At 35.2% G+C, this 12,694-nt stretch overlaps 1 protein-coding gene and 1 long non-coding RNA gene across 2 annotated transcripts in view; one reads left to right on the forward strand and one right to left on the reverse strand.

The window, feature by feature from the left end:
• The first annotated feature begins 1,915 nt into the window (after nt 1-1,915).
• Fabp4 (fatty acid binding protein 4) lies at nt 1,916-8,090 on the forward strand. Its single transcript, XM_026383539.2, has 4 exons — nt 1,916-2,079; nt 4,683-4,855; nt 5,628-5,729; nt 6,190-8,090. The coding sequence occupies exons 1-4, from the start codon at nt 2,007-2,009 to the stop codon at nt 6,238-6,240; spliced, it is 399 nt and encodes a 132-aa protein (XP_026239324.1). The 5' UTR covers nt 1,916-2,006; the 3' UTR covers nt 6,241-8,090.
• A 3,338-nt stretch (nt 8,091-11,428) lies between these two features.
• The window catches only part of LOC113179157 (uncharacterized), a 29,330-nt gene continuing 28,064 nt past the window's right edge, over nt 11,429-12,694 (reverse strand). The window contains exons 2-4 of the long non-coding RNA XR_003300321.2: nt 12,141-12,178; nt 11,603-11,710; nt 11,429-11,508 (exon numbers count right to left, since the gene is read on the reverse strand). This is a non-coding gene — a long non-coding RNA (uncharacterized LOC113179157). The remainder of the gene's footprint in view (nt 11,509-11,602; nt 11,711-12,140; nt 12,179-12,694) is intronic.

The following is a 12,694-nucleotide window of genomic DNA, read 5'->3' on the forward strand; positions in this document are numbered from 1 at the left end:
CTGTCGACTCCTACACTTAGTTCAGTGCCTGGTTCAGACATTGCATGAACAAATGAACCTTGGTGTCATGATGGTACTCGAAAATAGCCTTGTTCAAGACAATGGTAAGGTGAGCCACATATTTAATATTAAGTTTTCTAGTAGCCACGTTAAGAAAGTAAAAAAGAAACAGGTGAAGCTAATTGTAGTCACACATTTCATTTAATTCTATGTGTCTAAATTATTGTCATTTCAGCATATAATCAATTTAGGGAATTTTAATAATATGTTGTACATTATTTCCTAAAATTTACAGTTGAAGGTATATATTGACATATCCAAATTGCTCCAAACACATTTAAAATATCTCCAAGAACCAAATTGGAGATCATTTTTTATGTTCTTACTGAATGAAATTCAGTTTCATAATCACACCAACCACACTGCAAGTGTTTAAGCCACATGTGACTAGAGACACAAGTCTTGGATGGTTCATCTCTAAAACAACATGGTTAAATAGTAGTGTTACAACACATGTGGTAAATATTCAAACATGATAATCATTTAAGATTGGTCTGAAGCACCTTGTTACTACATACCAGGAATCAACATTTTTGCTAAAAAGAAAACTATAATTAATTTAGAACATTATCAAATTATTCCTTTACTAAAATAGTTATATTTATTTACTTCACATTTTAAAGAGCTTATTGAATGAGTAACAGCTTAATCTCTATCATGAACTACCATGAACTGAACATCACCAGTCTATGGATCTATGCAACAGACCCTAATGGATGAATGTGATTATCATGCCATTAAAAAGATAGCAGTTAAAAAAATTATCATTGTAATTTAACTTTATTTAACTTACATTCCTACAGAAAATACTATTATTTACAGAATTCCTTGTCCCAAACCTTTCTGTGAAGCCCCAGGGTATGGACACTGGCTCACAAGTCAATCACGTGCTCTGCATGTTCTGCTTAGTGAGATTCATGGGGTCAGAACTCATCTCTCCACAATGTCCTAAAATCTAGATATGTTCATAGGAGACTGTAGTACATGTGAAAATCTTCCATTATGCTGGTATGGGGTGAGAAGATTGAAAATCACTTTCGAAAAGTAATTTCACAGGTCAGTCATCATGTAAATGAAAAAAAGGTTTTGATAGCTTGTGACAACATCATTTCTGAACACTCAAATTAAACAGTATCATCTAGAATGGGTTACATTTGGAGTATTTACTATAGTTCAGGAACAGAATGAAGAGTATATCTTTAATTTGAGCCTATTTTTAAAGGAGTCCTTAGAATTCAACACCATGTTGTCATTACGGGGTGGAAAGACTAAGAGGTTAAATTCTTATTTTAACAAAATCTACAATCTGGATTCCTGGTGGATTAAATGCTCTTTATATTCATATAAAACATTTGAAATTAGAAATCTGGGGTACTTTTAAATGTCAGTATTTATTTTGTTTTAATTGCCAGGTTTGTTCTGAGACAGTTCTGTCACAAAGAGACTGCAATTGTTTAAGAATCTCCTAGGTAGTTTTTAATGTTCCTCCATTCAAAAGAACCACATAATTGCAATTTTAATAAAATGAGAACTCAAGAAAAGAGGGTCAAAGTTCACCCCAAGATAATTGTTCCACTCCGCAATGGGTAAATATGTATGGAAATAATAGGGGGAAGTTCAAGCCACTGAGCATTAAACAGGCAAAGCAGGAACATTTAAAATATTCTGTTCGTTGTTAAAAATAATTTGTACTCCCAGTCCAATGACCATTTGCCAGGGAGAACTAAAGTTGAGAAATTTCTATTAAAAACATGACTCAGAGGAAAAAATACAGAGGCTGGTAATGAAGGAAACAATCTGATATCCTTCCCAATTGGTTAGTCCTATGATCACATGTTCTGAGCATCTTTAAAAGGGCATCGTCTGGACTCCAGGGGGTCACAGCACCTTCTGAAATCCTGCAGCCTCTTTCTCACCTGGAAGAATACTCCTAGAAACCTGGCAAAATGTGTGATGCTTTTGTAGGTACCTGGAAACTTGTCTCCAGTGAAAACTTTGATGATTACATGAAAGAAGTGGGTAAGTAAATGTGCTGTGGAATGATGGGATTTTTAACTTTTTTTTCTGGGGAGAAAGGGCTTACAGCTGGGTTTTCACCCTGGAAGCACTGGTCTCAAACAAAAATGCTATTTTTCTATACGGAGGCCATACAAGCAGCAAGGTAGAATCTATTTCTAGAAACATTCTCAACCAAAGCTACAACTAAAGCTTCCTAAAGGCGAACCAAAGGGTCTAAATGAAATTTTTTATAATCTATAGAATGCCAAGATTTTACTCTAATTACAAAACTTGAGTGTCTTTGATTTACTTGGCTCTTTGCTTGTTTTTCTTTCATCCTCTCTTGCATATTAAATGTGCAATACCTTAAAAACATATTTCTTTCGTAGCATACAATAATTTCCATTTGAAACTGAAGCCACTGTATTTCTCAGCTTAGCAAATTAAATTTTTTTTAGTAAATGTATGTTAACAAATTATTTTCTTGTCCCAGTGTCAATGCATTAACATATGTAGTTATTTTATTGTAGACAAAAATATTAATTTCAGAAGATATGTTCTGTAAAATATTGAAATACTTTGACTAGAAACAGGATGCCATAGATTATTGAGTAATTCAAAAGGAGAATGTTGTGTATGTGACCTATAGATTTCTAGACTTTGTTAACATTGTCATTATGTTGTGTATGAATGTTCATCAGATAATTATGGCAGGAAAGTAATAAATGTAAATTATAAAAGTACCTTCTCAGTTCACTTTGGCTTTGAAAGCTCTTTCTATCCCAAGCCTCATACATGATAAAGTCAGATCCAGGACTATCAAAATGGGGAGAAATTTTATACAGTATCTTTATTAGGGATTAGAAGTCAATTCCCTAAATCTCAAAAGACTTGACCTTCTCCTCAATTTTATATAAGCAGTTTTTTTTAACTTGTCTGAAACTACTGTTTTTTTTTTTTTTTTTCTTGATTATTGATGAGAAGGAAATAAAGAATTTCAGCACAGGAACATCTAACTTTCTAGAATATCAACTAGTTGTGATTCAATATACTAATCAAAATGCACCGATATAGAAATGCCAGGATTGGAAGGCATTTACCCCTCATTTTTTGGAAGCATTTTACACTTTTAATATTCACATATAAATTCTTGTGACACTGCTTAAATTATAAAAGGCTGATAAAGACAATAAGATGCCTCCTGAATGAAGCTGGCTGCTCTAATTGAGGCTGGGTGAACAGGTTTTGTCTTCTGAGCAGTCAAATAAGGAGAGAATGAAACAAGCAGAGATTTTTTTTCCATAGTCGGTCCTTGCAGAATCCCTCTGTGTTGCATCTGTTCTCTCTGCTGATTCAATACAGACGTTTAATGTATTTTGAAACAAAGCTGGGACTTGAAGCAATGTCTCATCTTCCCACTGTGCCACTTTTTGAATAGGCAGCTAAATCTGAGCCTCAGTATTACTTATTTCACATCATATTTCTCTCCCAGTTTCTTCCTCTTTCTAGCCTTTGGTTGCTTTTAATCAAAGAGAGAACCTACATTTATGTGCATGTGTCAAAAAAAAAAATTCAACACATCTATGACTCTCGTGAGTTCTGTATCTGTAGTGATGGCAAGTTACCACAGTTCATATTACGTTGTCATTGTTCACTTCATACTTTATACAAGAAAATACATTACTCTTTTTATATTTAAAAAGTTCATGACTTAGGTGATAAGGAATCAAAATATTGTTTTCATGAGAAACAGTGAAGTCTTTTCTTCCTTTTTCTTTCTTTGCTTTATTATTCATGTTTGCTAGGCAAACACTTTACCACTGAGCTACATACCCAGCCCTAGAAATAGTGATTTATTAAATTTTTATATTTTCACACCCTCAATGCCTAGTCTCTCCTTAAAATTTCCTATAAATTTCTGGCAATTCTATCACCATTATAAAATGATATGTATTTACAGAACATTTTTCCCCCTTTCATAGGAATTAATCCAAATCCTCATTCCATTGGGGAATAATTTGGGAAAGAAGCCCAGAAAATTAGACTTGATAGTAAATGCTAGGAATCGTGACTTTTGTACACTCAAAATAGATGATCTCTTACCTGAATAACCTTATAATAGCCCGCAAAGTCCTATTTAAAATTCTGACTGTGGATTTTTTAATAACATTTTTAAAAGCTAAGAAAGAATGAAGTGGTTCTGTTGCCTCAAGTATTTCCATATTTTATAAATAGAAAATAACGTTAATAGAGATAGATATGTGTCTGTATGTGTGTGTTTGTGTGTGTATGAGCATATATGTGTGTGTGTGTGTGTATATATGTGTGTGTGTGTGTGTGTGTGTGTGCGTATGCCATAAAACTTAATTTCTATAAATATTTTTGTTGAGAATTAACAGTGGGTCTCCTGAGGAGTTATGTCCAGAACTAGAGAAGGAGAAGCTTAAAGACTAAGCCTCAGAATTTTTATGTTAGCCTAGTGTGCTTATCCTCAGGAACTATTTAAGTGAGGCCTTAAGAAACTTGCGGGTATCTCTTTTCCTCTTTCCTCTGACACCACACTTCTCTGACTTACTGATGTGAGAGAAAGTGTCAACCTTACATTTTTCCTTTCCTAACTGCAGGAGTGGGCTTTGCCACCCGGAAAGTGGCTGGCATGGCCAAACCCAACATGATCATCAGTGTGAATGGAGATGTGATCACCATTAGATCAGAAAGCACCTTTAAAAACACTGAGATTTCCTTCAAACTGGGCCAGGAATTTGATGAAGTCACTGCAGATGACAGGAAAGTCAAGGTGAGGAGCAGGGTATTGGCAGAATGAACACCTGGTTTCTAAATTGCCTTTGCCTGCAAGAAACAGTTTCATAATAAAAGCAGAAGAACTGTTATCTCGTGGGCCAAGATCCCTGAATTCCACCATCTATACCATGTTGCCTTCAATAAGTAGTTGGTAAATTTTTCCCCTTTTTACTAAGTGGACCTCATATTTTTTTAAAAAAATGATTAACATAATTTATAAGTCACATAATACATAGAATATTTGAAAGGAATTAAAGTAATAAAACATGTTAGAAAAAGCTTATATAAGAATGGAAGAGATAAAGAAAAAAATCACCTATAATCTTACCATCTCAGTATAAATTTATGATCTATATTCTTCCACAATATTTTTTTCAAATGCAATTTTGCATAGTATAGTCACACACACATACACACATACACACACATACACACACACACACACACATACAATATATTTTATGCTGTTATTTTTTAAAAATACTTATTTTTTAGTTGTAGTTGGACACAATACCTTTATTTTATTTATTTTTTTATGTGGTGCTGAGGATCAAACCCAGGGCCTTGCATGTGCCAGGCAAGAGCTCTACCGCTGAGTCACAATCCCAGTCCTATGCTGTTATTTTTAAGACTCACTTTTTGAATACATTCTTCTCATTTAGAATTACTAATGACCTCAAAGTATATCTTTGAAACAGGGTAATATTTTAAAATTCTCTTTTCTGCCTTCCTGTTCAGATTATAATCACTTTTTATTGTGTCTTCAGAGCATCATAACCTTAGATGGGGGTGTCCTGGTTCAGGTGCAGAAGTGGGATGGCAAGTCGACCACCATAAAGAGAAAAAGAGAGGATGATAAGCTGGTGGTGGTGAGTATCTTCTAGGAACTTATTCAAGATTCTACTACTAGGATCTAGAATGTTGTATTTATAAGCAAGGTGAATTTCCTTAAGTAGAATAATGATCATGAAATAACCTAGTAATTTTTATTAGGATTATCTTTCCACCTTGGCTATTTCCCTTTGTGTTTTTTTGTGATACTGGGGATTGAACCCAGGCACTGGTACTCGCTAAGCACACATAACACCATTGAGGCACACCCCAGTCCCTCTGTGCTTTTAAGCTCAGCCCAGGCATGCTATCTCCCAGAAGGCATTTCCTGCCCCCTCTCCGGCACAAAAGCTTGTCTGCAGCTGTGCCCCTACCACAACAAATGTCTTTTGAATGAATATTGCTTCCTTTCTAACATTAAGAAACACCATAATTAAACCCATAGTGTAGTCCCAGTGAGTAACCGAGAATTCATTTTGTTGTGTTTTGCATGTCTAGGAATGTGTCATGAAAGGCGTCACTTCCACCAGAGTTTATGAGAGAGCATAAGCCAAGAGACACAGCGACCTGGACTGAAGTTTGTATCAAACTCCACGACATTCTGTTGGATGAATTGTTCAAAAAGATATTATTATTTTCCCATAATTACCAAGCAACTAATTTTTTCCCGAGCTGGATTTTGCTAAATATGGTTGGTTTGGTTAAATAAAACTTTTTAGATTTAGAAGGTGGTATGATGGATGATATATTTATTGTGCTTTGTAATTTCATTTACTCATAATTGAGTGAAGAAAATAGAACAATTGCATTATTGATTTGTTTCTCATATAAGTCATAAGATCTTTCATAATAATAATGCAAGGTAAAAAAACATTAATATCTGTGAATTTTCTATTTGCCCAGGTAGGAGGCAATATGTACCATGACTGAATATTAGGTCCCTTTCTCAGTATATCTAATTAAGAAACTATCTCTTGGAGACTTAATGTAGTTTTAAATAGAGTAAAATTGTCTATTGTCAGCTGGTATAAATGATTATGTTTCATACCTGCCCTGTCCTGGATCTTTGCAAGTGAGTTGTACATTCTTGTTGCATGTTGTAGAAAAAAATCTTTAGTCTGTAATTTTTAGTCAATGGGTACACATCTATAATCCCAGCGCCTTGGGAGGCTGAGACAAGAGGATTGCAAGTTCAAGGTCAGCCTCAGCAACGTAGTGAGGCACTAAGCAACTCAGTGAGACCCTGTTTCTAAATAAAATACAAAATAGGGATGGAGTTGTGGCTCAGTAGTTGAGTGCCCCTGAGTTCAATCTCCAGTACCCCCCACCCCCCAAAATATTGATGAATCAGGTGTCTTAGTTTTCCATTGCTATAACAAAATTCCCAAGGCTGGTGTTATAAGAAAAAAGTTTAGCTCACAGTTTTGGAGGCTGAATATCCAAGATGAGGTTGTCACATCAATTTAGCCTTTGGTGAGGACCTGATGACAAATTACATCATGGATGGAGTGCATATGAAGAGAGATCATGTAGTGAGACAGAAAGCCAGAGAGCAGGGACAGATCAGTTTTGCTTTTTTATAACAGCCCACTCTTATAGGGTCTATCCAGTATCTCCCTAATTATTTTGGGGAGCTATGTCCCCCATTGACCTAACTAATTTACAGTAGGCTCCACCTCTTAAAGTTGTCACAACATTACCACCACACAGAGAACCAAGTGTCTAGTACATGACCCTTTGTAGGACAAACAACTTCCAAACCATCACAGTCTATTTCTGAAAGCTACAGACTTCAGTGCAAATAATTCCATAGTGTATTCCACAAAAGTGGTGACAGTTTTGTCCATGAGTCATTCACGTCATTGTAGTAGTTTCACATTTATTGTTTTCTTACTAGCAAAACTTTTTATTCAAATATAATCTCCTTGTAATCTCAATATTCAAAACATACAAAGTATACTGAGGTTTCCCAAGTGTGTGTTTGTGTGTGTGTGTGTGTGTGTGTGTGTGTGTTTCTCCTGTGTGCTGTAAAAGCATGAAGCACTTCTACAGATTATACAGATTGGGTTTTCACTTATATAGATCAAAATTTCTAAATCACACAGTTACATTTATAGTAAGACAAAAATCTGTTTAGGTGTATACCATAGGAGACATTATGTTAAGTGAAATAAGTTATACACAGAAAGATGAGTGCCACATATTCTCTCTCCTATGTGAAAGTTAAAGAAAAACAAAAGTCAATCTAATGTAGAATAGTGATTAATGGAGGTTAGGAAGGGAGGCTGGATTCATCAATGAGCATTGTATGCATGTATTGAAGTATCGCATGGAACCTCAGTATGTATAATTACTATGTGTTAATGGAAAATTAAAAATAAAATATATACTGCAGTTGATATCATTCAGTTTGTATGTTCACTTTAAAAATAAGTCCAATTCTGAGTAGCTGTCATATATGTAACACCATGATGTGGACAGAACAGAGAGGTGGACTTGGTCATAAGAGTTTGTTTTCTTCCAAAAACAAAGAGTATGACTGTCAGTTGGGGCTCACTAGAGATGTGGAGGACTTACATAGATATTTGGGAGGGTCGATTAGGATAATTCTTTGTAAACCAATATTTACTAAATGCTAACAATGGTTTAGGCAATCTACATAATTCATGTTATTTATCATCAAAACACTGAGAGAGGATTTCGGTTTTCTGTTTACAAATGAGGTGACCAAAACTCAAAATTTAGTATCATAAAACTAGAAGGCAACTTTTTTTGTTTTATTTTCAATCTGGGGATGTAACCCAGGACTTTATGTGTGCTAGCCAAGCACTCTAGCTGAGCTACATCCCCAATCCCCATAAAACTAAATAGAGAATAGGTCTAGGAATCTAAAATTTAAGAGAGCTATTCTGGATGGAATGTAGATCTGATCATCAGTGTCCAAATGGTAATTTGATTCATAAAATGTGATGAGGTTGATTTTGAGAGGATCCTAAGAAGACAGGGACTAGGAAGCACCAGGAATATACTCCTTACCTAGACAATACTTGCATTGGAAGAATCTGTTTGATGGAACTATTTTGAAACTCTGGAGTCTACTAAATCCTTGCAACATTCAGGGAAAGTCCTGGATGATAAAACTGACATTATTTTTTGTTCATTTCAGCTCCTGCCATAGTAGCAGACACTCACCCTCCATCCCCAGCCCCATGGCACACAGTTTGTAGGAGCCAGGATAGGCAATAAGAACCCTGTGTTTCCCAAACATTGTGCATCTGTGTTTTAATTGATGATGGCTGCTTATGATCACAGATGTGCATTCACAGATGCCAACAGCCACTGTCACACAACCCTCATTGTTGCGAGTCCCTCTCCTTAGACTGAAGCAAGCTCAGGGTTTTTAGAGGATTGGCTCCTCCCCACTTCATTTTCTGATTTTTCCCTTTTGGCAGCCAGTCATTAAACACTAAGACATTCAAAAGAAGCTACAGATGTGGGCAAATGAGAAAGTCACTGTGCATGCCGAGGGAAGGTTCAGAAAAGACCTTAAGTTGGCTCTTCAACCTGATCTTTAGTACAGATAGTGGACAACAACCAAAAGACGAAACTGAACGAAGCAAAACTCAGTTCTTAAAAATCCAAGCATTTCACTTCTGAACATTCCTGCATTAATATAGGAGCTTTTGGGGAACATCTCATACCCAAACCATATTAGAAATGGAGTCAATTTCTCAGCTTTCTCTAAAATGGTTCAGAAAAAAAAAAAAGGCTCTCTGTCAGAGAAGAGGGGGGTGGGAAGAGAAGGAGAAAAGGAGGTGGGGCAAGTGCATTAAAATCTTGAAACCTGGGAATGCCAGGCAAAGAGTGTGCTTTTGGTATTTCTCTTTCAATTTCTTCTTTATAACTTTGAAATTATTTCCAAATTGAAAGGTAACAAAAACCCCCAAATTATTATAAATATGAACTACTACTACAGCAAAAAAATCAACAACAAAAATATAAGGTAGGTGTGGGGTGGGGTGAAGCAATAGAAAGTACCAATTGTCAAAAAAATCCATTCAAAAAATTGTTTACCCATTAATAAAATTTTATACTTAGCTCTTTAGAAAGGAGTTCCTACTTTTATTTTTATTTGTATTTTAAATAACACATAGTAGATAAGAGATGGGCTTATTTTATACTGCAGAAGAAATAAATTGGAAGTTTTCATTTTAAAAATATATTTGCTAAGAATTAATTTGGCATGATTATTTTGAGTAAAATTTATGTTGTAAGCAAGGTAATACAGAAACCAAAACTTAATATAAAAATTCTTCTCAAAGCCTCCAAATGTATAAAAATTATTAAAATGAGGTTTACACAACATGTCATTTATTCTAAGCAAACAGTTTCTCAAACTTCACACCATTTTCTCCAAAGTAGAACATACTAGCAAAATGAGGACTGAATATTTCAACTGCACATCTCACATTTGAACCAGTTATTACCAAAATTAAGTTTCAGAATAACTGTTTTCCATATTGGAGAAGAGAATATCATCTTAAAAAGAAATATTTATAATGCTGAATTACTTTTTAGTTTTTTAGATTAGTATACATTTTGAAATATTATTATTATAAGTATGAACTACATACAAAAAAGGATAATTGAGGGGCTCGAGTTGTAGCTCAGCAGTAGAGCGCTTGCCTCATACATGTAGAGACACTGGGTTCAATTCCTAGCACCACGTAAAAATAAATAAATAAAATAAAGGTCCATCAACAACTAAAAAATAAAATAAAATAAATAGACAATTGAAATTTGAATGATAAACATAGTAACTAAAGTGATATTGAAGAGCAGAGAACTCTGTCACTTGAGAAGGGAGACCCTATAGTAATAATGAGATACCAGAAAAGATGGCAGGGGTCTGGGGATTCATTCATCATCCAAAGACCACCAGCATGAAAGGCGCAGCATAGGGACAGGTCAGGAGAGGACAATATACAAAAACCCTACCTTTAGTCATTGTTATAGAGATTTTTTTAAAAAACAACACTGAGAACGTCTGTATAACACAATGGCATATTACTCAGCCATAAAGAAGAATGAATCATGGCATTTGCTGGTAAATAGATGAAGCTGGAGAATATCATACTAAGTGAAATAAGCCAATTCCAAAAAACTGAAGGCAGAATGTTTTCTCTGATATGTGGATGCTAATTCACAATAAGGGTGGGAGGTTTTAGGGAAGAATAGAAATACACCAGATTAGAGAAAGGCGAATGAAAGGAAAGGAGGGGAAATGGGAATAGGAAAGATAGTAGAATAAATCAGACATTACTATTTTATGTGCGTTACACAACCAAAGTATTTCTACATCATGTACAACCAGAAGAATGAGAAGTTATACTCCGTATACGTATAATATGTCAAAATACATTCTACCAATCATGTGTAACTAATTAGAACAAATTTTAAAAAGTAAAAAAAAAAATGCTTATTTCTTTTGCCACTCATTTGTAAAACATTTATTAAGTATTTATTATTTGTCAGGTACTATCTTAGGGATACACAGATAAATAAGAAGTATCATCCTTTCTGGAGGTACTCACAGAATGGCTCATGAGACAGCTGAGGGAGAATTCATCACACTACTAAGAGGTATGTTCTCCAAAATACTTCTGTTAAAGGCAGAATTGTATCACATAGTAGGGAGCAACCAGCCCTGAATCAGCATCTCAGAGGAGATGTTAGATTTGAATGCTGTGCTCGAAGCCAATGCACGGGACACATGTAATTGGCCGCTGTCAAGTCCAAATTAACCATTTGGTGAAGCTGTTAACAAAGGCATATCAATTATGAAAGCTTAGTCTGCAAACAGCAAACACTCGGGCACAAAACAGTTTAATAATGAAGTTTATGAACTCACATGATAGAACTTCTGGAAATAAAGCAATCCTCAGTTCCTCCCACCTTTCGTCTCTGCCATCATTCATTCTGGCTCTGTCTTTGAGTGGGTATCTCAGTGGATATAGCACTGCAAATATCATATAAGAAAACAAAACATGCAGAGGAAGACTAGCGGTGTCTCTCCTTCTAACTCCCTCTCAGGGATGGGGAACTTGGTAGAAGCCAGAAATTTGACTTTCATTTTCTGTCACATGGGCCAAGTGACTTCTAAAATGAACCATCAGATTGATTTCTGAAATAATCAATGACAGGAGATTCACAACAACAAGGTTGGTTACACCAATGGGAAACTTTGGTTATACTACCCCACTGGCCAACTTGCATAGACATTTATGCTCTTTCAAATAGAGAGTGCATACACTTCTAGAACCGGTCAAGCAAGCTCTAGTAACTTGTTCTCCATGGGAACATCACATCTGAATACATCTTCAACTTCTCAGGCACTTACTTTGAGCCTGAGTCTGTTTCCTGAAATCGACTCTAGGATTTTTACTTACCCTATTTTGTCCTCCAGATATCTTAATAACTCTTCCACCTACAAAGACATAACATACACATCTTTATGTTTTCTTCAAAGGAAATCCTTTATTTTACTAAAGTCCTTGCTCTGTGGTGCCAAATCATTAACCTCTTTTTTGCTTTGTCCACATAAACATCACTTGAACAGATATTTCTCTGACATGGAAGGAATATTTGACACAAAGCAGATAAAAGTGTGAATATCTTTCTTCTGGTCCCTGACTCACTCTCTCTCTCTCTCTCTCTCTCTCTCTCTCTCTCTCTCTCTCTCTGCCTTTTCACTAATTTGAAAACAAATAATGTTCAAAGCTCGGGGATAAAACCCAGCCCTTGGATTTAATTCTTCTTAGTAAACTCAATATCCACAAAGTCTACTTCCATTACTTGGGTTGCCTGAAATGACTTCAGGAGACTATTTGCACAGAGATTAAATTTACTTGCTACCTTTGTTTTTATTTTTAGCATATAGATTTCAAGCACATTTTTCTTCCTAAAACTTCCAAAAATTTACCCTCACAATTTCTTTTTTTTA

Source organism: Urocitellus parryii, chromosome 7 (assembly GCF_045843805.1).
Source record: "Urocitellus parryii isolate mUroPar1 chromosome 7, mUroPar1.hap1, whole genome shotgun sequence".
NCBI classification, from domain to species: domain Eukaryota; kingdom Metazoa; phylum Chordata; class Mammalia; order Rodentia; family Sciuridae; genus Urocitellus; species Urocitellus parryii.

What these genes read in the sequence shown, in the direction of transcription:
- Fabp4 (XM_026383539.2), top strand. Translation starts at nt 2,007, where the DNA reads ATGTGTGATGCTTTTGTAGGTACCTGGAAACTTGTCTCCAGTGAAAAC. An exon ending in CAGATGACAGGAAAGTCAAG is followed by an intron (nt 4,856 to 5,627) that starts GTGAGGAGCAGG and finishes TTGTGTCTTCAG; the next exon opens with AGCATCATAACCTTAGATGG. An exon ending in AGGATGATAAGCTGGTGGTG is followed by an intron (nt 5,730 to 6,189) that starts GTGAGTATCTTC and finishes TTGCATGTCTAG; the next exon opens with GAATGTGTCATGAAAGGCGT.